This window comes from Petaurus breviceps, unplaced genomic scaffold (assembly GCF_028583685.1).
Source record: "Petaurus breviceps papuanus isolate PSGF00001 unplaced genomic scaffold, PetGlider_PUasm1.0 90895, whole genome shotgun sequence".
NCBI classification, from domain to species: Eukaryota; Metazoa; Chordata; class Mammalia; order Diprotodontia; family Petauridae; genus Petaurus; species Petaurus breviceps.
The window spans coordinates 3,963,116-3,990,108 of record NW_027187372.1 but is presented as its reverse complement, the minus strand read 5'-3'; the positions used below and the strand labels follow the sequence as shown (position 1 = coordinate 3,990,108).

Here is a 26,993-nt window from a genome sequence, read left to right as displayed (position 1 = left end):
ATATATATATATATATATATATATATATATATATATATATATATATACACATTATATCCCCGATGGAATATTAGCTCCATGAGAGCAGGAACTTTTTCATCTTTTGTCTTTGTTTCCCTTATATAGTGCCTGCTATACAATAGGTGCTTAATAAATGCTTTTTTTATTTGATCAATTAATCGATTAGATGGAACTCTGAAAAATCTTTGAAAAGATTTTGTGATTATGTGGAGTGACTCTAAAAAGTTACAGAGAATGTCAGTGCCTAGCTTTATAATCACTTTCCACTGGAGAAATGGAGGCAGGATTTTCACATATAAGGAACTATAGCAAATTTGATGACAGAATCCCCAATTGTCAGTGATTAGCTCGTGATTTCATCATTAAATTGTTCACGTCTGATCAGGAAAGTATCCTTCCGGTCATCTATGAGAGGACCAAAGAAATGCTTTGGGAGTGGCTGGATTCATGTGACCTTTGTCTTTTCCTCCTGACCTATGCATCATTCTTTCCTCCTCCAAACCTACCCTTATTTCTAGCCAACACACTGCTATCTTTTCCATCCACCAGGTTTGCAATCTTGGAGTCGCCCTTGACTCTCCACTCTCCTTCACTCCCCTTCCACTAGATGCAGTCAATGCCAGGTCTTCAGCCTTCACAACATCTCTTACATCCTTTTCCTTCTCTCCACTCTTTGTTGTTGGGTCATTATCAGTCATGTCTGCCTCTTCGTGACCTCATTCAGGGTTTTCTTGGTGAAGATACTTGAAGCGGTTTGCCATTTCCTTCTCCAGCTCCTTTTGCAGACAAGGAAACCAAGGCAGAAGTTAAGTGACTTGCCCAGGGTCACATAACTATTAAGTGTCTGAGGCTGGGTTTGAACATATGAAGATGAGTCTTCCTGACTCTAGGCCTGGCACTCTATCCACTGTACCACCTAGCTGCTCCTAGCCCTCCACTCACAGGGTTACTGTGCTAGTTCAGGCTCTCCTCACCTCTCACCTGGTGTGCTGCTACAGCTTCCTAACTGGTCTTTATGCTTCAAGACTCTCCCGTTTCCATTTTCCACACAGCAGCTAAGTGATATTCCCAAACCATGAAGCCGCCACATCACACTTCTGCTCCAGAAATTTTAATAGCCCTTTTGCCCCTAGAATAAAATATAAATTCCTCTTTTCCACATCTAATGCCTTCTATAATCTGACACCAGCCTACCTCTACAGGTTTATTATGCTTTCTTCTCCTTCAGTAACTTTCCAATTCAGCCAGACCCACCTATTTGCTGTTTTCTGTAAGAAGTGTTCTCCATCACCATCCCCATGCTTTTCCATAGACTCTCTTCCACGTCTGGAATGTATTCCCTTTACACTCCCACCTACTGGAATCCTACAATTCCTACACATCCCAGCTCAAGTGTCATCTCCTACACAAGGCTCTCTTTTGAGCTTGCCACTTTCTAGTGTCCTCTCTCTGAAAATAATTTGTATTTGGTTTGAATATATTTCACATTTACTTATCATTGTTTCCCCCAGTGGAATGTAAGCTCTCTGCAGACAGGAAGGACAGCTTTGAAATCTACTGGTTAAACTTATTATATACTTAGAATGAAAAGAAAACAATACATAATCAAGACCTTCATTTTCCATGAACAATATTCTTATTCTTTTCTACTATGCATATGCAAATCCCCATTTTATTTGTTGCTTAAGTTCAGAATAAAAACAAAGTTTTGATGAAATAATGTAAGCTATCTAAAAGAAAGGACTGGTTTTTTTTTTCATTTCTCCCTCAACATTTGGTACGTAGTAGGTACTTAATAACTACTTGTTGAATGCATGCATGTATGATGGATGGATGGACAGATGGATGGATGGATGGATGGATGGATGGATGGGTGAAATGTACTCTAGCCACAGAGAGCAGAGAATGCTGATGGAAGTCAACTCAATTCAACAGATATTTATTAAGCAATTGTTATATATGGAGGACAATGCTAGGCACTAGAATTGTATATTTCTCTTTCATTAATTATGTTTCTTATCTTTCAGTTGACCGTCCTCCAATTGAACCCTCCCAGCATGTCTCAGTTGCTCCCAAATACCCAGATAAGATGGGATTTGACGAGGTAAGGAGGAGGATACACACACACACACACACACACATCTTTATGTATATGTGCAATGTAAGGGTAGGTGACTATGGTCACCTACTTAATATCAGAAATGAGCTTGGAATTTGGGTATTTCTTGACTCTAACCATTTTGCAACACTACTTCTCTACTGTAGAGATATGTAACTGGGAAGGGAGCTAAGTCCTCTAAGAGGCAGAAGGGAAACGAGAAAGCAGCCAGGAGATGCAGTGTCCCTATAGAGACAAGAATAACTCTAGTACCTGCCTCACAAAGTTGTTGTAAAGCTCGGCTGAGATAAAATATGCAATGTTCTTTGCAGACGAAAGCATTGTACAAGTATCTGTTATTATTGGAGTTATTATTATTATCAGAGAGGGAGAGGGTTGCAATTCAGTTAGAGGGAACTTAAACAAAACTGTCAATAGTTTTTAGAAATAATTAGACTTCCCAAAATGGACTTGGCCCAAGCAGTTTCATTGTTCCTATGAACATATTCATTCATATAGCCATTCTTCTTCCCATCCTCCCTGACTCATGCTATATCTCAGGCCTCAAGGGTTCTTAACCTGGGGAATGGGAGTGAGGAGATAAGGAGAGAGAGGGAGTCTGTGGGTAGATTTCAATGGAATCCATGGGAAAAAAAGTTACATCTTTATTTTCACTAACCCCTGAGGTTATTATAATAATTATTTTATAATTATAATAATTAAAGAATATAATAATTATAATGTTGTATAATTATATATAATGCTATTGTATTATAATAATATGCCATTATATTATAATAATAATAATGTTTTATAGTATAATAATTATAACAATGTTATTATGTTATAACCCTTTCAATTATGATTTTTTTAAAAAATATTTTCTAAGAAAAGCCCCATAGACTACACCAGGATCTTAAAGCCTCCATAACATGAAAAAAGCTGAAACCCTTGCTCTCTGCTAAGAGAACCTAAGTGTATGTGGAGACATTCATTGTTCTCTTCCCTAACAAAGTATATCATTTCTCCTAGGTCCTGTCTCTAATTTCTGTTAGGTCAGCCTTGGGAACATGTGCCCATGATTCTTCATGGTTGGTTTTGTCTTGAAGAAGACAGCAAAAGTTGGACCATAAAAGTCATTACACAGTGGAGTTTTTTATGGAGGGAATTTCTTTTTCTGAAGAATAAAATAAAAGCAGCAGCAATAAATGTTTATGTAATGTTTAAAAGACAGCTAGTTTTCCATCCCTCTGGGATGATTTAGGTGTGGACCTGCCTGGAGAGAGGGAGATCGAAAAGGCGATGCCTAACCTGTCAAGCTAAGATTTGGGGATCTGGTGTGGCCAATGTTTGGGCTATATTGGATTTAATAGATTTCCCCTCCTCTCCCTCACCCCACTCCACTTCCTATTTACAGTCTGCTACGACTAAATGCAAGTGTTTCTCTGTTGTCTGTGTTTTTCCTTTGTGGCTACCATTTTTATTGCCCTTGGACTGAGTAGGGTCTGAGGTTGGGTTTATATTTGCTAAAATATGGTCTTCCTAGATGAGAAGTCTGTTTTTGCTCCTGCTCTGCTTAAAGTTAGGACAGAGCAACCAGTGTCCCCAGAGAGCTCCATTATTATCTTTGTGAAAGGACTGTTGTTAGGTCACTCAGACAGAAGTGTGGAATTTGTACGCACCAATTCCCACATACACATGCATACACACACATGCAACCTGAAATAAATTTAGTGGTTTTCATAAAATTAAATATAAGCATCAACTAAAATTAAATATAAAGCATTTAGCATCTCTTGTGAAGAGAAGACCTTTCTTTTTTGGAAGAAAAATAAGTGTACTGTTATATTTTTTTCAACACAACAGATAATTCTTAACAAAACACCCAAACATATCCTTTTACAAAGTACATTCCCCAAGTAAATAACCTTTTTTCCTATATCTTTGGTAAATCTACTTATCTCAAAACTTTCATTTCCTTAGATTTAGTTTGACTTTCCACTCGGATTCATAAAATATTGCAGCTGGAAAGAAGCTTAGAGAGTGAGCCCAGCCCCCATATTCTGGAGATGAGTCTCAGGTAGCTGTGATTTAGACAAAGACAGAGAGCTCTTAGTTTGCAGCACACATATACTTATAAGATTTAGAGCTAGGAAGCATCATAGCCCAAAATCCCCATTTTACAGATGAGGAAACTGAGGCCTTGAGAGGTAAATTGATTTGTCTAAGGTCACATTCATAGTAAGTAGGAGAGCCCACATTTTAACTGATGATCTTGGATCCTAAATTCAATGTTTTTTCCACTATACCAAGACACTTAGTTGGTAACCCAGGCAGAAACAGAAGCAGGGTTTCCTGTTTTCTAGACCAGTAGGCTACTGTTATATACAGTTATCCCTTTCACATTGTGACTTTCCCCATTGTGGTTTCTACATATTGTGGGTCAGCATAAGAAATTAAATGGGAATTTGGGGGAAGTTTTGCAGAAGCCTCAGACAACAAGCAAAGGCCAGCAAACAACACAGAAAAAATATTTTTACTTAACATTGACCTAAGTTTAGCCTATGACCAGATACTTAACCCAAATTTTACAATAAGGTATTGTAAACACCCCTTAAAAGAAAAAAGAAAAAAAATTCAAACTTCCTCGCTGGTATGGAGGACCAAAAATTTAACATGGATTTTCCAGATCATGGGGGTACCAGGCCTCTAACCTCTGCAATGCAGAAGGGATAACCATAGTAATATGTTTGTTGAAAATGTTGCAGAAACAAAATATGTTCCTGACAATAGAGAAATATGAGATTAAGTTATGTCATATGCCTAATGAATTGTTACTGTGTTCTAAGGAATGTATATATGTGTAGGTATGTATATGGATATGTGTATATGAAGATTCAAAGAAACCAGGTATAATATATATGACAGGATGCAGAGCAAAGAAAACCTTTCAAATGTGAACTTTATTTACAATATTTTGGTCATTGTATATGTGATTGCAAGCTCATAAATCAACTCAAAATGGGAATACAACAAAATTCAGGTCAGATACAATGGTGGATGTAAATACCATTAGGATAAAGTTAAAGGAAATTCTCCTATTATGTGAATAAATAGAAAGCCTTTATTAAGGGCCAAGCATTGTGCTGTCTCCTTGAATGCCTATCTCTCAAAGGAGATTGGAAAGCCCTGACTTACCAATGCTGTGTCTACTTGCTACTTCTGGGCTTCAGAAGTCATTTTATTTGACTTTGCTCCCTCTAGAGTATCGGGGAGATTTTTCAGTGCATTTAGGAGATTTTCAGGAGCATCAAACTAACACCACCAGAGTGGTTAAACTTATACAAAGAGTTGATTTTAAGAAAAATTCTATTATAACAAACAGTTAGCAAGTACCTACTATGTGTCAGGCACTCTGCATACAGAAAGATTTTTTTAAATGACATAATCCTTTTAAGGACCTATTGGGGGAAACTATGACTTATATAAGTTTAAGTATAGTGCAAGCTAAGGAGTGATGGGGATTGAGGTGAGATCCAGGCAAAGTGTTCTACTGAAAATTTGAGGAGAGCAAGGACATTCTCAGCTAGCAATATTGGGAAGAGCTCCAAATGCTAGCATTAGAGGCCTTTAAGCCTAGGGACAACCCCAAATGTAAAAAACAGTCTCCTTCATCAACAAGCTGCTGTCCTCCCTGCTCCAAAGACTCCATCAGAGTCTTTCTTACCCCTTTTTACTGAGTGTCCAATATAATAAGACTTGGGGTTTTAAGGGCTTTGCTTCACAGAAGGTCTGAAGTGGCATTCACTGTTACTTTTTCCCCTTGTTTTCTGCTTTAGATTTTCATGATAAACCTCAAACGGCGCAAGGACAGACGAGATCGAATGCTGCGCACACTTTACGAACAAGAGATCGAGGTCAAAATTGTAGAGGCTGTGGATGGAAAGTGAGCTTCTTTGTGTTTGTCTCCCCTCTTATATTTGCAGATTTTAATTAGTGGGTTGGGACAATAATAAGAACGCATATGCACATCCTGCTTTGAAGTTTATAAGCTTTTCTTTCAGGCTAAGTGACTTGTCCAGACAGAGTCACACAGCTAGTGACTGAGGCTGGATTTGAACTTAGGTCATCCAGACCCCAGAGCCAGCACATCATACACTACATCACCAGTTGCCTCCAATAGAATAAAATATAGAGACCACTTTGCAGGTGCTATTTGTTAGCTATTATTTCTTGTCTCCATTTTACAGATGAGAAAACAGAGAGTGACTTATCCAGGGTCACAGAGCCAATCAGTTTCAGGGCCGGGGTTTGAACTCCTTTTGATTCCATGGCCGGTGCTTGCCCCACTACAACCCGCCATCTCTAAATCAGGACATTGTTTCAGGTGGAAAGTCATTCCTGTGCCAGGGACCTACTATTGACAGGGCCTGGCCATCAGAGGATAGGTCTTTTCCTTCTGAAATCATAGTTATAGCAGCTTGAACTGAGGAGAAATATAATGATCTGTAGCCACATTTAGGTGAATGAAAATTATTAGACTGTGAGCTCCTTGAGAGCAGGGACTGGCCTTTGTCTTCGGTTTTGATTTTTGCCCCTTTGTGTAGCCTCAGCACTTAGCACAGAGCTAGCTCACTGACAAATGCTCCCCAAATACGCCCCAAATCCTGCCCAGCTGGAAACAGCAGCCTGTATCCACCTGGTTCAGCGATAGTCACTGCTCACAACTGGGCGTTCTTTGAGTTATGACTCTAATTGTCAGTCTTCTATGATGTGCTAAGATGGGGAATATGGGTTTGGAACCTGGTCCAAAGCAGGCTTTCCCAAATACCTGCCACAGCCCGCAGGTGCACCCTGATTCGGCTACTTCTTATGTTCAGTTGGCCACGGAATGTGCACAACAGTGTATGAAAACTGCCCTGTCCTCCTGGTGGGTTTCATTCAGAATCTAGTCTTTGCCACTGAAAACTACTCCCCAGCACAAGTCCTCAGGACTTCTCTGAATCTATATGGTTGGCTGGCTTGGGTTGGGAGTAGTCCTGTATCTGTCAACCCCAGGACACCCCAGAGCTATAAAATTCACATTCTCAGGATACTAGACTTTTAGAATCATAAAATTTGAGCTGGAAGAGATTTTTTAGAACATCTAGCCTGATATGATCATTGAATAGGTAGGAAAGTGAAATGACCAGCCCAAGATCATGGAGCTAGGTAGTGACAGAGCTGGACCTGGCACCCAGGACCGCTGATTCTACCATCTAGCATTCTTTCCACTGGACCACAAGGGAAAGGCCAACGAAGAAGAGCCAGCACTTGAGGAGAGATCACTTTTTAAAAGGTCCAGGGTCTGTGAGAGTCTCTTGCTCCTTCAAATACTCCATCAAGGTGCCCCATTACCACTTATTACCATTGGAGGAAACTAGGTGGCCCAGTAGATAGAGTGCTGGGCCTGAAGTTAAGAAAACCTGAGTTCAAATCCAGCCTCAGACTAGCTGTGTGATCCTGGGCAAGTCACAATTTCTGTGTGCCTCAGTTTCCTCAACTGTAAAATGGGAATAATAATAACACCCTCCCCCCAGCATTGTGGTGAGGACCTGATGAGATAAAGTTGCAGAGTGCTTAGCATAGAGCCTGGCACTGGGAGGTGCTGTATAAAGATCTCTTCCCTTCCCCTTGGCTTAGCCAGATGGCCTGAAGCAAGCAGCCATACCAAGACAGTGTTTCAAATCAGTCTTTCTCATGAAATGCCATTAGAACCTCAGGGATAGGAGGGGATGGATGAAGAATGGGGTACCTGGAGGGCAAGGAAGAATTTGCTAGGAGACGTAGCTAGCATGAGCAAAGCCATTCTGTAGGGTTTGGTCAGCTGGACCCCGAGCCTCCGTAGACCTGTTTCTCTGTACGTGTAGCCAAAGTCTGTCTCTGTTTTTAGTTTTCATTTGCCAAAGGCATCCGACTGACCTACAGTCTCCTTTTCAGTCGATTTTAGCCACCTCTGTCCATATTTTTCCTAACTATAATGTTTGATTTGTTTTCCTTAAACAAGAGAGCCAGGGGTTGTACAGGACATGGGCAGAACTTCCCTTCCTGACTCCTGCTGGTCAGTATGACCATGTTCTTGAGTGCTTTGGGGATAACAAAGTCCCTGGTGGCTTCACGGGACTCAGCTCTGCTGCTTTGTGACTGATGGATTCCCTGGTTGCTTTCCATGTCTCAGGTGTGAAGAGTGCTTTGGGGCTGATGAAGCCATTCCCTTGTTAGCCAACAGGGGAAGAACTAAGGATTCATAGGAACTTTTAAAAGGGAGTATCTGTGCCCCTGGTGCCTTCTCCCTCTCACCCTCCAGGTGACATCCCCCCAACTCTGAGACTTCCCGTGAAGAAGGTGCCCCCAACCACCATGCAGCTGTGAATACAAAACAACCAAAGCCCATTTTTTGTTTAGGTGAGCCCATTCCTGAGCTTGGGGCTTGGGCTAGCTCTTCTGTGTTTGTCCTTTCTTCTTCTTAGGTGAATAAATAAATATCAAATCTGGTATACGTTCAGGCTAGGGGGTCATCTTGGGAGTTCAAGAAGTTTGGTGGTCCTGGGTCCTGGGTCCTGGTCAACAACTTTGTTGTTCTTGGGACAAGACAACCACCACCAAGATGATGAGCCTATGCTCTGGCCTGACTTGCCCAAATGGGATGCTTCTTACCAGAAGTCCCAGAGTTGCCCATTGCCCGCTAGAGTCCAGAGAAGAGTGCACCGGGGGTAGAGTCATTCATTTCTTAAAGGCCTACTGAATCATCCTCCCTTCCCTCCTCAGTGGCCTATAAAGGGACCCTTGGCTTCATCATCCACAGGACACCCAAATTCTAAGTCACTCATGGTCAGTAGGAGTTTACTCTGCCCACGTTCTGTGTGACCCTGGTTATTCAGGGACTTCCAGACTCTAGCTCTTGCCCAACAAAACCACCAAACACTCATAATCACAAGGACTCCTCTCCCTGGGTTGGAATTTTTTTGGGGGGGGCGTGTAATAGAGGGGATGGTAGGGAATGTGCAGTTATTACTTCTTTTAACACAGTAATGCCTTTTAACATAGTAAGAACCTTTCTTTGTCTTGCAGGGCCCTGAACACAAGTCAGCTGAAAGCACTGAATATTGAAATGCTGCCTGGGTACAAGGATCCTTATTCTTCCAGACCATTGACAAGGGGTGAAATTGGTTGCTTTCTCAGCCACTATTCTATTTGGAAGGAGGTAAATGATGCTTTTCACATTTGTCTTTGTAGCCCCAGTATCTAGCCCAGGATTTGGGGCAAAATAGACATTGAACTGTTTGTTGAATTGAATGGAATCAGTTTTACAACAAAGAGAATGGTTTGTAGGACTCTGGAGATGAATTGTTAGGGGTTTGAAATGGTATGATATTAAATAACTTGGAACCTTATGTTGTGCTTTAGACAATGCTCACCTTAAGATGCACTTAATCATATGCTTGACCTCTTTCCCAAAAAACAACAACAAAGCACCAAACAACGAGTAAGAATTGGTACCACAGGGGCGGCCAGGTAGCACAATGAGTAAGAGCGCCGGCTCTAGTGTCAGGATGACCTGGGGATCAAATCCGGGCTCAGATACTTAGCACCACACCCAAAAATAACTGGCCATGTAAACTTGAGCAAGTTACTTAACCCCAATTGCTTAAAAAAAAAAAAAGAATTAGTACCACATCAAGCCGTGAGGGTCCATGGACCCCTATGTACCGATGATACTGAGATTTTTTTTTTAAACAAAAAGATAAGACTTATCTTCACGGAATAGAAAGGGACTTCCAAGGCCACCCAGTCTTGCATATGGGGGAACATTTATATATAAATTTATATAACATTTATATTGTGCTTTAGAGTTGACACGGCTTCACAAGAACCATCTGAGGGAGGTGCTACTGGAATGACTATTATCTCAAGCCCAGAGATGGGGAAACAGGCTGTGAGAGGCTAAGGGGCTTGCCCACGGTCCTGCAGCTGTAAGAGCCAGTATTTATGTCCAAGTACTTCTGGCTCCAAGTCCCCATGCCCTCCACCATGTTACAAGGCTAGCCCAGAATGTGGTCTACTACTTACCTGATGGTGGTTCACCCAGTCTGGGCTTGAAGACCTTCAATGACTGGAAACTCACTGCCTCCTGAAGTGGGTTATTCCATCCCACTTTCTGGGAGTTTTAATTGTTAGGAAGATTTTTTTTAACTTGAACCCCAATTGGCCTCTCTAGAATTTTCACTTGTAACTTAATAGCAGACTGATGTTACTCATTCCTCTTTTTGGTTGGACCCAGAGAGAAAAAAGGACCAGATGGGAACTACAATAGCAACAATTACTACATTATCATAATAATGTGGAATTATAATCACCACTGTACCATGCATCTGATAAACTTTAACAAAATTCCTGAGCATTCAGTCCCTTCCCACCTTCCTGTCAGGCAAGCATCTTTATACTTATATGATCACTAAGAAGGCTGAGGCACATAGACACTTTATTCAAAGACATTTAGCAAGAAGTTACTGGAATGAGATTTCAAGTCTGCTGACTTTTAGCTTATTATAAGGTTGTCTTTTGCAGAGGGGAAAAAAGTCCCATGCAGAAAGCCTTGGTGGTGCCTCACCTCCCGGGAGTCTATGGTACTTCAGTGTCATTTCTTTTATTAGTAAAGCACAGGTAAGTGGGAGGAATTAATTGGCCTGAAGTGTGTCCTCCTTTTCTTAAAATACCAGGTAATTGACCGAGAACTGGAGAAGACACTTGTTATTGAGGACGATGTGCGTTTTGAGCATCAGTTTAAGAAGAAGCTTGTGAAGTTGATGGACGACATTGACCGTGTAGAGCTGGACTGGGAACTGATGTGAGTGAAAGAGAAGGGGCATTAGGGGTGGGGGAGACTGAGCTCCTACAGGCTCCTCACCCTCTGCAAGATGGAGGTAACCATTCACTACCTCTCAGTTCAATTCTTTTATTTAAATTTTGTTTTTTAAATTAACAAACATTTATTTTCCCTCCTTTCTACTTCTCTCTGTCCCAAAATGAAAAAAAGAAAAAAAAAACAACTTTGTAATAAATATGCATAGCCAAGCAAAACATGGCCATGTCCTAAAATGCCTGTCTTGTTCTGCCCCCTGAGTTCATCCCCTCCCTGTTAGGAAGTGGGTCACAGTGTTCATCACCAGTCTTCTGGAATTGTGATTGGTCACTACATTGATCAGCATTGAGTCTTCTGGTCATTCATCTTTACATTGGTGAATTTTTAAATTCGTTCTGGTTCTGCTCACTTCATTCAACATCAATCCATACAAGTCTTCCCAGGTTTTTCTGAAACCATCCTTTTCATCATTTCTAACTCAATTCAATGGATGTTTATAGCTTCTGTGAGAAAAAAAGGAGCTCTGCCCTTTGCCTGGTCTTCACTTAGTTATTCTACTCAGGTAAGAATTCCCCCAGGAAGATCTTTTACCCTTATCAGGTACTTGTAGAAGATCAGCCTTATTATTGACTTTCGCAAACACTGGTTTGTTTAATTTTGAGGTAAAAATTCCATGTCATTTCATATAACTTTTGCTGGTATGTGGGGTGCTCAGGGAGAACTAGTGCCTCTGGTGTGAGGGCTAGCTGATCATCTGCCTGCCACCCAGCTCTCACCTGTGGCTACGAGAAGCTGTAGTATGTGCAGTAGCCATACTGGGTAAACTGTCTTGGCATATGGGCTAAACCAAGTTGAGGGTAACTGGTGGACCTCAAACCCATCCATGAGTTAGTGGGGTATCTACTCCAATCATGTGAAAACGTCCCAGTGGAATAGGCAGAGGTGAACATTTTGTTTCACTGGGCCACAAAGGCAGTGGAAGCAGGCACTGTAGAGTGCCTAGAGCTTGGTCAGACCCCAAAGACACTCAGATCTACTCTGCATCCAGAGCCACGGCAGTCTTCTTGACTTTTGTCAAGACTGGACTTTGATGACTCTGGAGGAGAGGGTGAGGCTGATGACTGCGCAACTCTGCCTCACTTAAATCCAATTTATGCATGAGTCAAAAGGCACCACTCATACCAATTTGCCATTTCGTTATTTTATTGTTTTACTCCTTGACTATTTTAGTATTTTGTTATTTATTATTTTCCTGTGTTACTATATTACTATTTTACCTGCCATGAAGTCCTGTGGTGACAGGCAAGTGATGAAGCCGCAGGTGCAGATATTCTGGGAGCTGTAGTCACCACCCTGCACACAAAGTGGTCTTCTCACCAGACTGAAGCAGCGGCAGAATTTGGCAGCCACCTAGGTATTGGAGGATTGCACTGCTCACCTCCTGGCATGAGGAAGGGGCTGAAAAAGGTTACCTAAAAATTGTGCACTCCACCCAACTCTGGCCTGCTTACCGTAACAGGCAGGGGCCCCACTCTGTGGTCAAAACCCAAAAGAATGCGCAAAAGCTATTATGAAGATTATTCTGCTCACTGTCAGTACATGAAATGTGCATACACTTATGGACAACATGAAATCCAGTAGAATGAAAGACAGACAGCTTCTGCTGCAAGAGAATTCAGAGGGTATGGCAGCCCTGACTGAACCAGGGCTTGCAAAGGAGGCCAGCTTACCAAAGTCAGTGCTGGAGGGGCTGGGGTAACAGAGAGGGGAGCACAGTGACCGGGAGCACGGTGAAACTGGCTTACGTTTTGCAGTCCAATCCAATCTAGCCAACAAGTTTGTATGCATCCCAAAAGGAGTGAAGGACAGGTTCGTGACAATGTGACTGCCATTTGCAGCAAAGTACCACAACACCATCATCAGTGCCTCTGCTCCCACCATAATGAACCCTGATGAGGTCAAAGAAAAATGTTATGAAGATCTGGAGACTTTCATCATCAATGTGCTGGAAAATGACAAGTTGGTAATTCTTGGTAACATTTATGCCAGAGTAGCTATCTGTCACAGGCTATCTATCAGAGATGGCTTGGAGTCCTTGGGAAGAATGGAGTCAGAAACAACAACAGTAATGGTCACTCACCACTGAAGACTTCTGCGTCTTACAGCCTTCTCATCACCAGCCCTGTTTTCTTTTTACCTAAATGTAATAAAACATCATGGATGAACCCTCACAGCAAACATCGGGATTTAATAGACTATGTAATTGTAAAGAGAAGGGACAGACAGGATGTGGGAGAAAGAAGGTGACTACAGCAAAGTGCTGGGTTGGACATAGACTTTTCCAATCTTCCCATTTCCCTTTTCCTTTTATGTCTCACCTAAAATATAGAAATGACTATATATAAGATCTAAAACCAATTTTTCATTCCAGCAGAGACTTACAACGCAGAGGGTCCCTTGCTTATACAAAAGCTGACTGAAATCTTCTGGGTCACATGACAAAAGGAGGTTGTCCTCCAGGAGATCAAGGACACCTCTATCGTCCGTCTCTATAAAAGAAAAGGAAGTAGGTTGTCCTGTGACAACCACGGAGGAAAGGGGTGTCTCTCGCAGTCATTGCTGGCAAGATTCTACCAGAGTCCTCCTCAACAGGCTGACCCTTCTCCTGAATGATGGTCACCTACCTGAGAGTCAGTGTGGCTTCAGAAAGGGTCAAGGAATGATTGACATGATTGTTTGCTGCCCAACAACTCCAGGAGAAATGCCAGAAGCAGAACAAAAGTCTGTACACAACATTTGTTGATCTAACCAAATCCTTTGATTTGGTCAGTCATGATGGCCTTTGGAAGGTCATGGAAAAATTTGGCTGCCCAGAGAAGTCCATCAGTATTGCATGCCAGTTTCATGATGGCATGCTTGCCTGAGTTCTGGATAATGTTCGATGCTCTCATGCTTTCCCAGTCCTCAATGCAGTGAAGCAGGCCTTCATGCTTACTTCCATGCTTTTTATCATAATGTTTTCAATGATGTTGTCAGACATCTTTGAGGAGGATAAAAACAGCATCAAGGTCAACTACCATACTGACAGTAAATTATTTAACTTGAAAAGGCTACAAGCCAAGACTAAAGTGGAGGGAGAATTGGTGTGCAATTTTTTGTTTGTTTGCAGATGATTGTGCACTCAGTGCAGCCTCTAATGCTGAGATAAAACAAAGTATGCATCAAATCTCTGCCATTTGTGCTAATTTTGGCCTAACAACAAACACCAAGGAAACAGAGGTTCTCCGCCAGACAGCACTACACCATCCATACACGAACCATCAGTTACAACAAATGGAAAAATTTTGAATGCTGTGGATAAGTTCACTTACCTTGGTAGCATACTTTCCAGGGATGTATACATTGAAAACAAGGTTGACACACACATTGCCAGAGCTAGCTCAGCATTTGGGAGAGAAGAGGTATTAGGCTGCCTACCAAACTAAAGGTCTACAGAGCCATTGTGCTGGCCTCATTGTTGTATACCTGTGAAACCTGAACAGTCTACCAGCACCATGCCAGAAAACTGATCTGCTTCCATTTGAATTGTCTCAGGAAGATTCTGAAGATCGCCTGGCAGGATAAGGTACTGAACACTGAGGTCCCTTCTCAAGCTGATCTGCCAAGTATTTAAACTCTACTGGAGCAATTTCAGTGGACTGGTCACATTGTTCAAATGTCAAACATACATCTGCCTAAAAGACTAGTGATCACATGGTGGTCAGAAGCAGTAATACAAGGACACTCTCAAGGTCTCTCTGAAGAACTTGGTATCAATTGTGAGACATGGGAGACACTGGCACAAGACCGCCCAGTATGGCATGCCCACATCAAAGAAGGTGCTATGCTCTTTGAGCAAAGCAGAATTGCAGTAGCTCAAAAAAAAAAAAAACATCATATGCACAAATGTAGAGACTTATCTCTCACAAAGGATCATAGAAACTATACTGTTTTTGTCCCTGACCTGTGGTAGAGTCTTTCTAACTTGTATTGGGCTGATCGGCCACAACTGGACTGTTTTGAGATTTTATTAATGGGGTTTGGATTCGCGCCTACAAATGACACAGTCTTAAGGGAGGAAGGAGTTTTATTGAACATAGAAACAAGGAAGCTTAAATCGGCACCAGCAGTACAATATTCCTAGCACAATTAAAGCAAGCATAACTAAAATAAGAAATAAGAATAGTGAGAGGAGAGAAAGTAAACATCACCAATTCGGGGGAGCACCAACTCTCGATCAACATGGCTGGGGAGTCCCGGGGTACAGCCTTTGAGTCCCGAATGGGAGGGTCCCAGGCAGAGCATCCTCTCCATGGGTGAGATTCTGAAGAGGCTCAAGGAATTGGGGATTTCTTTTTTTTTTTATAAAGCAATTGGGGTTAAGTAACTTGCTCAAGGTTACACAACCAGTTATATCTGGGTGTGGTGCTGAGTATCTGAGCCCGGATTTGATCCAGGTCATCCTGATACTGGAGCCAGTGCTCTTACTCACTGTGCTACCTGGCCACCCCTGGAATTGGGGATTTCTATGGGAGAAGAACAAAGAAGGCTTGACCAAGATAATTGGTTCCTTGGCAGATGTTGCTTAATTCTTTCAGGTGTTTGTGCAACCGGGACGAGCAGCATGTGTTTTTCATAGGCGTTATCAAGTAACAGTCCTTGAGAGAATAGCCAGTTCTCACAGTACTGTCTATTCCAGGAGGGGCTAGTTCCTGGGGTATGTTCCTAAGTCACGTGATACAAATTCAGGTCACACAAAGGACAACCGAGTGAACTCACAATCTTATTAACTATGGACTATTGTTAATTCACGGACACAGTGTACATGGACCCTGACATCATGATATCATGTTGGTCATCTTTGAGCATGAAGGACAAACAGAAATAAGAAAACAGACAGTGGTACTCGGGTTTCTTGTCGAATGCCACCCACATGCCAGTGAAATCCTTCTTGGGATTTGCATTGATCACTGCATTGATCCGAGTCAAAGGATCCTTGTACTCTGCGTGTTGGAGAATGTCACAGGATAGCAGCGTTCTTTTTCTACTCCGCTTTGGTATCAAAATGCCCATCCACGATAGCAGCAACATCTCACATCCTTTGACAATTAGTAGGAATCTCTTCCTTTACACAAAAACACTTTCTGTCTCTTTCATCCCTAAACTGCTCTGTTTATGGGCATCTAGTCCAAACTCATCATTTCACTGATGAAGAAACCAAGAACCAGAGAAGTTAAGAATTGTCCAAGGTCCTACAGAGCCAAGATTCAAGCTTGCATCGAGTTCAGCTCTTTCAAAAGGGCAGGGGCCATGAAAGAGGGCAGGGACCTCATTGGTGGAGCCCTATTTATTTTGCAGTTAATAAATAAAAAAGAAGACCTTTTTCTGACCTTTTGGTTGGAAGGTCTAGAGCCAAAACAGAATGTTGGGTTGCCTCCTCAGACCAGGATGAGACCAGAAAATCATGTATGCACTCTCCAGTTGGAAATGAAAACCAACATAGGCCTGAGGAACATCTGACAGTGGGGCTTGAAACAGTAAAAAAAACTGTGGGAGAAACCCAGGGTAACACGCCTGAGAGCAATTTATTCTGATCTGCTATTTACTGAATGTTTATTTACCTGCCATCCTGAGAGTAGCAATGAGGAATATTTCCCTTCTTCCTAATTGTGGAGGAAGGTGCCAAACTTTCCTTCATCTCTCCTGTGGCATGTCAAAGTCAGTTTCATCAAACAGGGTCCTGCTTCTTGCCAAAAGCAGCTGGCACCACCGCCTGCCCTGTTCTAGAAGGGGATCTTAAGTGTGTGCCCAGAGAGAACACTTGCTCCCTCCACAGAGAAAACATCCCTAGATCACAGGAAGCCTAGTTACAGCTAATGGAGCCTTGGCAAACCTAGCTAAATATCCATATTATGTAAGATGACTAATAACCTTTAAAAATGTCTACTGTGGTTAGAACCGGTGCCCTGACCAGTCACTCAGGATCATTGTTTCTTCCTCACTCCATTAGACAGGACTGCCATTTCTGGGCATAAGGTCATTATTACTTTACTTAAAGACCCTCCAGAGATGGAAACTCTGTGGTCTCCCTTGGCAAACTGTTCCTATTCAATTAAATACACATTCATTAAATCCTTACTATATGCCTAGCATGGAGCTCCACTGAGTATGATTTCATTTTTCAGTTGTGTTTGGTTATGTCCAACTCTTTGTTGACCCCATTGGTGGTTTTCTTGGCAAAGATACTGGAGTGGTTTGCCAATTCTTTCTCCAGCTCATTTTACAGATGAGGAAACTGAGGCAAACCGGGTTAAGTGACTTGCCCAAGGTCATACAGCTAATAAGTGTCTGAAGCCAAATTTGAACTCAGAAAGATGAGTCTTCCTGACTCCAGACCCAGTACTCTATCTACTTGGCCACCTAGCTCACCCTGCATATAAAGACACAAAAACAAAGCAAATAAACAAACAAAAAACAATTTAACAGCCCTGGCCCCCCAAGGACCATATATGCTCTGCATAGTCAAGCCAAGGTAATTTGAAGAGACAAAAAATGCTAACAGCTTGGAGAGAGAGGAGGTTGAGAGGCAAAGCATGGAGAAGATGGCTCCTGAATTAAGCTTTCAAGAAAGAGAAGGGTTCTGAGAGGCCTAGTGGAGGAGGAAATGCATTCCAGGCTTGGAAAGGGATGTGTGGGGAACAGCTAACGGTCCATTTTGGCAAAAAAAAAATGTAAGAAGGAAAAAAAGGGGGAGGGGATCATTTGGAAAACAAGTTTCAGCTGGAAGAGGAGGCGGATACCAGTTTGCTGGAAACCCCAAGAGCCATTTCTCCAGAAAGATAGAAAATTCTAAGGAAAGAACAAAGAAAGTCACTGAGAATAATGACTGATTCTTTTCCCTGTAAAGACTGATGAAGAATTCTAGTAGTTTTTGGTTTGGGGGCTTTTTTGTTTGTTTTGCTTTTGTCAGTAAGAGAGAATCTAACGGTAAGACAGTTTGTAGAAATCTTCAAAGATGGACATAGAACACATGAATGAACTCGTTTGTGAAATGATGGAATGACAAGACAACGGGCATCCCTCAAAGGGGTGAGTGAGCAGGGTAGCTTAGGACAAAGTAGGTAGGAAAAGTTTATAATTCATTCCTCCCAAAATAACCTCCAAGCAGGGAAAATTTTAAGGGAGGGAGACATGATGGAAGGAAGGAAGGAGTAAAGGGATGGGAGAAAAAGCGTTTAATTAAAGTCTTGTATTACAAAAAGCTGTGCAATGAATACGAATAGAAAAGCTAGTTATTTGCCTTCTAATAGGGGAAGACAACAGATTAAGAATCGATAAGGAATGATTAAATGCCTGCTATGTGAACCAGGGGTGAGGAGTTCAGCAGGCATATTCGTTTAATTATATTGGGCTGAATGGATTATGTGGCAAAGTGGACTCTAAATTTCTCTCCTACAACCATCCCCTACCCTGTGATTGCCAATGGCATTTGAATGACTATGTGGGACTAGTGAGTGGCACATGATGGATGGAATAGAGGGCCAGCCTTGGAAGCAAGAATGTGTGGTTTCAAGTCTGTCCTCTAATATGTACAACTTCGAGACTGTGGGAAAAAGTCTCTTGGTCTCCAGGCAACTATCTGAAACTCTGAGTTACAGAAGAGTCTCTGATCTTCATTGGTCGAGGGAGTTTCCATACCAAGAGTTCCTTATATTGATGAAATCCTGGGTCTGAACAAAAAGATCCTTAAGGCTCAAAATGTGGGGATTTTGAACAAATAAGAGTGCCTGGGATCTTTTTCATTTAGCACTAAGGAAATTGATGGAATGTCCACAATTTGGGAATTGACTTGAGGAATCCTTTATTCCTTATTCCTCAGAGCTTTTTGCCTTGTACCACAGGGATGAGTACAAGGGAAGAGTTTCTATTAAAGAGATTCAGAGACACGTATTTTTAAAATTTTTTGACAAGGCCAATCCAGGAATGTGTTTTGCTTCACTATCCATATTTATGACAGGAGTTTTTGTGTTTCTTTTGTTCTCAGTTGGAGACAGTTTGGGTGGGAGGGCAGATTTTTGTTCATTGAAATACACACATATATGTGTGTGTGTGTATATATATATATATATATATATATGTATAATTTTTAAAGGGACTTAGAGTCTGATTTTGAGTGACAGATGGTTATAGCAGCTTAATATAATACTGTTCACATTAAATGTGTCATGAAATTTATTCAAACCTCAAAGGACACGTTCACACTCCAACTTCTCCGTCATTCCCCATTGTGTATCCTGGCCCTGGTATATGGGATTTAAACTTTATTCTCACCTATGCATGTGTTACTTAGATTGAAATTTCATTCCCCCACCCTCCTCTTCATTCTAGTTACATTGGTCGGAAGAGAATGCAAGTGCAAGAACCAGAGAAGGCCGTGCCCAATGTCATGAATCTGGTCGAGGCTGATTACTCCTACTGGACCCTGGGCTATGTCATCTCCTTGGAAGGGGCCCAGAAGCTTGTTGGAGCTGACCCCTTTGGGAAAATGCTGCCAGTAGATGAGTTCCTGCCAGTCATGTACAACAAACATCCTGTGTGAGTCCCCCAGTCGTGCCTTTCTGCCAACCCTGTGGCATCATCCCTTTGGGGAAAATCGCTACTCAGCCTCCTCGGGCAGCATTTGATATTTTGCTGAGTATTTCAGGATGATTTTGAGTTGTCTTTCTCAAATGATGACTCAAGGAGATAGGGCTAAGTGTTTGCCTTTTTTTAAGATTCAAAAGGCATAGAAAGAAAAAAAGATGTGCCCTGCTTAGCATCAACAGAGCAACTTGGGGGGGGGGGGGAAGACCAGGACAAGGATACACAGTACTTGACTTGTATTCCCTAACCCACTGGGCTTTGTGATCTTGATACTTTCTTATGAATTTTAACCCTAGGAATGTGTGCTTCTAGACATCTCTGGCCATCTTGGTTCTCTAAGCCCATGGGTGAAATTAATCCTCCTAAAGGCAGCATCTTCTCTCATGGCTCCATTAAGGAAGGGTAGAGTAACAGACCCTGGGTCCAGAGATAGTCTAACTTCAGGTCCTTCTCTGATTTTCCTAGGAACCTTGGAATATCTCATCACTTTCTGAAACTTAGTTGTCTCCTGTGTAGGAGAATAAAGATAGTAAGGTAGCAGCTCCCTATATCAGTAAAACTTTTAATGAGGTTAATAAAGGGGCAATGTGGTATAGTGGATAGAATGTTGAATTCAGAATCAGGAATGTCCTGGGTTCAAAGCCCAACCCTGACATTTATTAGCTATGTGACCTCTCTGGACCTTAGCTTTCTCATATGTAAAATGGAAAAAATAATATCTTCATATTATTCATAATAATAGCATCATCATAATATTGCTTTGGGGCTCAAATAAGATCGTGTATGGGAAACCCTCTGCAAACTTTAAAGTGCTGTATAAATGTCAGTTATTATCATTATCGGAAATGTCATAAGCACTTAGTTCCCTCCAAGGAAAACACAAAACAAATACTAAGTGTGGTAAAGCACAAGATAGTAGTAATATCACAGAATTATGGAACCAGAAAACACTATGTGGGGAGATCCTATTTTAACCCAAGAAACAACCTGCCATGCTAATATGTATCATGCTATATATTACTATTTATTAAATAATATATAGTATGATATTATAATTTATCATAAAAGGTATTCCAAACTTTTAAGTTTAAAAAGCTTAAAACCACTGTAAGACTTTTGGGACAACCTGTATAATAATACATGATTATATAGTATTACATATAACAAATTATATATAATCTGAAATTATGTATTATAAATATATATTACATATAGATATATATTATTAATTATCAGGTAAATTATATAAATAATATATAATAGATATATAGTATATTTATGTTACATATAGCTAATACTATATACTAGATAAATTACATAAATAATATATATTACATAGTATATGAGGCTATGTAATAAGTCATAATATGTAGCACAACATACACATAAATTAGTACTATAATTGACAGATGAGTTTCTCTAGAAGATTTAAGTACTTAATCATAAGGAAATTCTACAAGCTCTCTTTCAGAAAGTTCTTCCTTTTCCTTTATCTTTTGTATCATAGCTTAATATCATTTCCTCTTTGGGCCCAGTGAAGATAGATGAAGCCTGTTACCATCCTCTATACAATATTTAGAGTTTAATTTTCTGATACTCATTATGAAAGCTAACATCATAAAAGCTTAGGTCCACTACTGTGCCCTCAGGTGAAGTCCTGAGAGCTCTGATTTATGGTTCAGGGAGCTGGAAGTAAGACATTTCCTTCCTACTATGGTCTAGACAAGTCCAACCACTAACTCTTAGAATAGAAAATCAATCTCTGTTAAGTAATATTTCCAATCAGAATAGAAACATACTGACTTTTTTTTTCTGCTTCAGCTGCTGCTGCTAAATCTTTGTAACATTTTAATGAATGATTTTGTGATGTCCCTACAGTTTGGATTTTGATAAAGGGCACGATGTCTTTTCCCCAAAGCACCAAAAGCATTAACCATCCATTTCCAAAGTGCTCACCGCCACCCACACACCATCATTTGTAGCCACCCAGCCATGCCATTGCAGGTGCTATTGGCTTCCTTAACAGATTTTCTTTCCCTTTTAGAGCCAAATACATGGAGTACTACGAGCCCAGGGATCTGAAAGCTTTCTCAGCTGAACCCCTACTCATCTATCCCACCCATTACACAGGGCAGCCCGGTTATCTGAGTGACACAGAGACATCCACCATCTGGGACAATGAAACCGTATCCACCGACTGGGACAGGAAGCACTCTTGGAAGTCTCGGAAGCAGGCGCATATCCACAGCAATGCCCAGAACACAGATGCTTTGCCCCCCACCACTTCCCTGGACACAGCACCCTCACGGGACGAGTTATGATGGGCCTCGAGGGTCTGTCTACAACTGGACCTGCCTCTTGCTTTGTGTTTGTCTTTAGAGATAACCCTCCAGTTCCCTGTTTTATTGCATTGTCACTCTCAGATCAAGTTGATCTGACTCGTCTGATCGAAAGTAGCAGATTATTAGACAGGAAAGGCAATGATGTTAATTTAAGAAGGCTCTAGGAAGATGGGAAGATAGGCTTTAAAAAAAAAAATTAGGGTATCTTTCAGTTTGGTTTGGTCAGATGCCACCTTTGTGAAGTGACTGCTCACATGAAGGCCAGGACCTGTAGCTGAGTGCTCTGGGTGGCTATGGGCTAATCTCCAGGCTATCAGGGGACCCAGAAATGAGCTGTCAAGACAAAAGCAACAATTGGCCCAGGGGTTTTGTGGTGAGAGGTGAGCATCACTTTATGCAGGCTGTGCTGCTGAAACCTAGATGTAGATCAAACTTTGTTTAGCTGAATGATCTCTTAAATGCACCAGTGAGACTTATTTAGGGTGATCCTGCTCTGTTCTCTTTGAAGAACAAAGGGTACTTTTGCAGAGTGATTTTTTTTCCTTTTTGTGTGACTCTAACTTGTCATGTGTCATCTTTGTGAAAGTAAGGTACACCAACATTTTGGTCCTCTCAAAGTGCTAGCCCAGTAGGATGAGCGTTTTATGCTTTCTGTTGCTGCCTTGACACTTCACCATCATGACATTCAAAAACTCCAAGGTGACTTACCAATAATTGTCCCAAGTTCCAAGATATCATCGAAATGTTTTCTGAGTTTACATCGGTTATTTGGGGGGGTGTTTTTAAAAAAGCTCAGCCTTTTGCATTTTCCCTGATTATTGCAGTTAGAATGCTTCATTTATACTGATATATTTAAAATAAGGGATTATGATGATTCCTACCTGGAGGTTTCATGGTACTATGCAACATTCCCATTCTCTCCTACACCCTCTGTTATCATAAAAGAAGGTTTAGATGTTAAACTTTATCAAATATTATCCAGAAAGACACAGAAGGTGAAAGAGGGAAGGAGGAAGAGATAGAGAAAAAAGAGGAGAGAGGGAGGAAAAGAGAGACAGGAAAAAGAGAGAGGGAGAAAGCCATAGAAAGAGAAATGGGAGGAAGGAGTAAGAGGCAGAGAGAAGAGAGAGGAAGAGAAACAAGAGAGAGAGGGAGAAAGAGAATTTCCAACCCAAGAAGTGTATTGTTTGTGGATAATTCATTATATTTTAAATATTCCTTTGATAAAGTCTTTAAAAGTATATGACTGCTTAGGGGTGCTTAGGTTTTGACTTTGTCATTTTACCAAACTATAGTAAGTAGGGAGTGTAGATTTAACTCCCCTGACATTTGATACCTATTACTCCTCAAATTCTCAGCATGGCCGTCCCTCAGGGACCTGCCGTTCCGGGAATTCTAGCCACCGGAAAAGCCAACAGCAAGTTTGTCTTTTGAGCAACCCCAAATTGTCATGTATCATCTCTGGTCCATTGAAATACTCTCTTGGACTATGGGTGATAAAAGCCCCTCCCAGACACAAACAAGAAGCCACAGCTAGACACACTAAGTTGGCTTCACAGACAAACTGGGAAGCTGTTGGTTCACGACATAGCAAGATCCTGGGCTTTCTTACCATTTCTGGGGAAGCTTCATGCCATATTAAATGAAATCTCCACTAAGACCATTTCCTCCTTCTTTCTCTTACTGGTCTTACATGAGAAATAAGAAGATAGATGATCTAAATGATCACTAAGCCCTTTCTCAGTTCTAACATTCCATAACTGTAAACTAACTATTGGCAGAAGCTTAAATTCTGGGTCCCAGGGCCCCCAAAACCAAAAAAGTACCTTCTGAAATATAGTTTCCCTACAGTGTAGACCCTGCTTTCATGTTCTTCCCTAGGCTGTGAGGGCTGCTTGGGCAGTAGCTGACAGCATTTTGCATTTAACCTTTTGGGGGGAGGGGTCTTTTATAGCAGCTCAGGCTATAGAAAACATGGCACCCACCAAGCTTAATGTTCTTGGTACAGTGGCAGCCACAGGACGAAAGAACAATTTACCTTTCATTGTGTTTAAGAGTAAGCCCCGGGTCTGTCCTTTCCTAGGTAAGTGTTAATGTTCTTTCATTTGGAGAAGCAGCCAAATGCTAAAAATGAAATAAAATTATTTTTAAAAATCAGAAGCCAAGAAATCCTGTTGGACTCCCAGTTACCCTGCTCAGATTTAGCTACAGAGCTGTGTTCTCTCTATTATGTAAGAACATGAAGTAACAGGGGGATTGGGGTGGGGGAAATTTTTAATTGATGATCTAGGACAGTCTAATATTTGGATATTTTATACTTTTTGTGTGTATGTATGTAAATTGAGATGGGTGTCTGCAGAGTGAGTGATTTGGGTGCATGGGGAGTAGAGAATGGGTAGAGTAAGTGGGAGTGATTGTTCTGTGTTTTGGGTTTGCTTCAGGTATGAAGCAAGCATTACTTGTGTTTATTAATATTCCCTGTCAGCCGGTCTGATAGTGTTGTAAATTTCCATTCTTGCAAGATAGTGACCTTAAGTTCTAGAACTTTAGAGTAGAACTGTTCTACTGTGAATCAGCCTCTTTTCCCTCTGCCTTGGCTTCTTCACAAAGGAAACAGAAGAATCTTTTGAACAGCAGCAATGACTTTGGGGATGGAAGAGGGGGTACTATGGAGATGTCTTCAGAATGGATCCTCTCGATAATCCCTTGACCACCTTCTCAAGCTCTGCTCACTGTCCTTCCTGCCTCCATCCCAGCCTCAGGCTTACAATGTTCGACTTTTAAAAATGACATCTTGAACAGCAGAGGATGAGGCCCGTGGTCTCCAGTTGCTGTGCCCACCCTCCTAACCTCAGAAGGGCAAATACAGTCTGGACACTCCTTATTGTTACTAAAGACTTCTGCCATATAGAAACAGGGGCCTTCACCATCAGCACTGTTGTTATTTTTTAAATGCCCAATACATCAAAAGACAGAACAAACATATCACTATCTACCCTCTACAGGTCTCCCATTTTCCTAGACAATGTTCATACATGACTACCATTGGAATACTGAGGAATATGGATACTTAATAATGATCATTACACTGCCTGTGTGCTGTAGTGTACATGCATGTACTTTCAAGTGGGTGTGTAACTGTTGGTGAGGGTTGGGGGCAAAAGAATCATGAACTATTTATTCACTTTCCTAGAGCTCTTTTTAATAAACTAACTAAATAAATGTAGGCCAAAACTATGTGATTGTTCATTGATTTTTCAAACCATATTGATCAGAAATCAGTTCTTCTAGGATCTCTTTCCAGCAACAGATTGGAGAATATGGTAAATTTGATACCTAGAAGTAACCAGTGGCATAGGCAACCAAATGCCCCATGCTTTTGTGTGTTCTCACTATTTCTGAAAAATCTTGACACTGAAATCCCTGTAATATTGTAATAGGATTGGATTAGTGTTAATGGGGAGTCATTATCTCCCATACACATATCAGAAGAGCCCCAAGAATGCAGAAAGACCTCTAAATAACAAATAAAGTTTAGCACTTATGCATTATAATTAAAAATATCTCTGGGCAGTGGAAGGCAACTTACTCTCCCATAATCAAAGATCTTTTTTGTTAGGGGCAAAAAAAGGACAGTAACTACTGAATATAATGGCCCTTTGTTTCTGTTCTGATATTTAATTCAGAGGTTTTTAATAAACGTGCTGATTTTCAAGAACTTAAATGGCTGGATATTTGATGGCCTTTTAATCTCGAGGCTTTAGCAGACCCCCACAACTAGCAACTGCATGGTGCAAATCTTCATCTTCCCAAGCTTTTAACTTCATTTCAAGAGTTTTCCCAACTCTTTCTCATGTCACTTCCAAAGAAGAATATGAAGTAGGGAGGAAGGTATAAATAGTGATGTCCATTTTAAAGAAAGAGAAACAAAGACAGTGATATAACCACTATACAAGCTAGCAAAGTAAATAAAGGTAACAGAAACCAATAACCAAGATAAACAAACTTACACCTGAAAGCAGGCTGATGACAGAACTAGAAATTATGTCCTGTGTTCATTGGTTGAAAGAAATAAAGAAGAAAAGACTGGGGGATGTGATAGCAATTTTTACATGGAAGAAGGATGAGGATTATTTAGCCCAGAATACGGAAGTGGGACAATGGATGGAAGGGAAAAGGAGGCAGATTTTGACTCAATTCAATAAAAAAAAAAGTCTTAATGATTGCCATGAGCTGCCTTGGTAGGGTGGAGAAAGGTATAAAGTGAATTCATCCTCTGGAAGGCTTCAGGTTTTATAGGGCTGATTCCTACTCAGGCATGGATTGGACTCTGAGCATTTTTTGAACTTTATGAAAATAAAACAACAAAGAATTAGAACGAGCTTATTCAGATAATACCAAAATTGCAAGCTGAGAGTGAGTAGGAGTTAGTCTATAAATATTTGTTAAATTTGTCAGATGGGAAAAATGCTCAGAAAACTGGGAGCTGGTGCCTTGGAAACAGTTAAAATTATGAACCTCTTCATCTTAGACTAGCAAAGTGTTGGTTTTTATATTATTCCATTGCTATCCCCAGGGAAGGTTTGATTGAGGAGTTATGAGAGAAATTCTTACTCATATTACTCTTACCATTTCAGTCTATTATGTGGTCAGATCTTTATCAGACCACTACATTCAATTGGGGCCACAATGTAGATGAAGAGTAGAGAATTCTGACAGTTCATGTAGGGGAAACTGTGAAAATGATTTAAAAGTTTAAAATTTTAAAAAGCAGGGGGTAGCTAGGTGGCACAGTGAATAGAGCACCAGCCCTGGAGTCAGGAGTACCTGAGTTCAAATCCGGCCTCAGACACTTAACACAAAAACTAGCCGTGTGACCTTGGGCAAGTCACTAACCCCAATTGCCCTACCTTCCCCCCCCCTCCAAAAAGAAAAAAAAAATTTAAGC

The 26,993-nt window shown here is 41.0% G+C and overlaps 1 protein-coding gene across 1 annotated transcript in view; it reads left to right on the top strand.

Annotated features, from left to right (window-relative positions):
• The window catches only part of COLGALT2 (collagen beta(1-O)galactosyltransferase 2), a 137,869-nt gene extending 112,590 nt beyond the window's left edge, over positions 1-25,279 (top strand). Inside the window, exons 7-12 of the mRNA XM_069074411.1 lie at positions 2,049-2,125; positions 5,959-6,065; positions 9,230-9,362; positions 10,879-11,006; positions 19,449-19,655; positions 21,748-25,279. Of these exons, the coding sequence (XP_068930512.1) occupies positions 2,049-2,125; positions 5,959-6,065; positions 9,230-9,362; positions 10,879-11,006; positions 19,449-19,655; positions 21,748-22,024 (929 nt within the window). The 3' untranslated portion in view covers positions 22,025-25,279. The remainder of the gene's footprint in view (positions 1-2,048; positions 2,126-5,958; positions 6,066-9,229; positions 9,363-10,878; positions 11,007-19,448; positions 19,656-21,747) is intronic.
• The last annotated feature ends 1,714 nt before the right edge of the window (positions 25,280-26,993 follow it).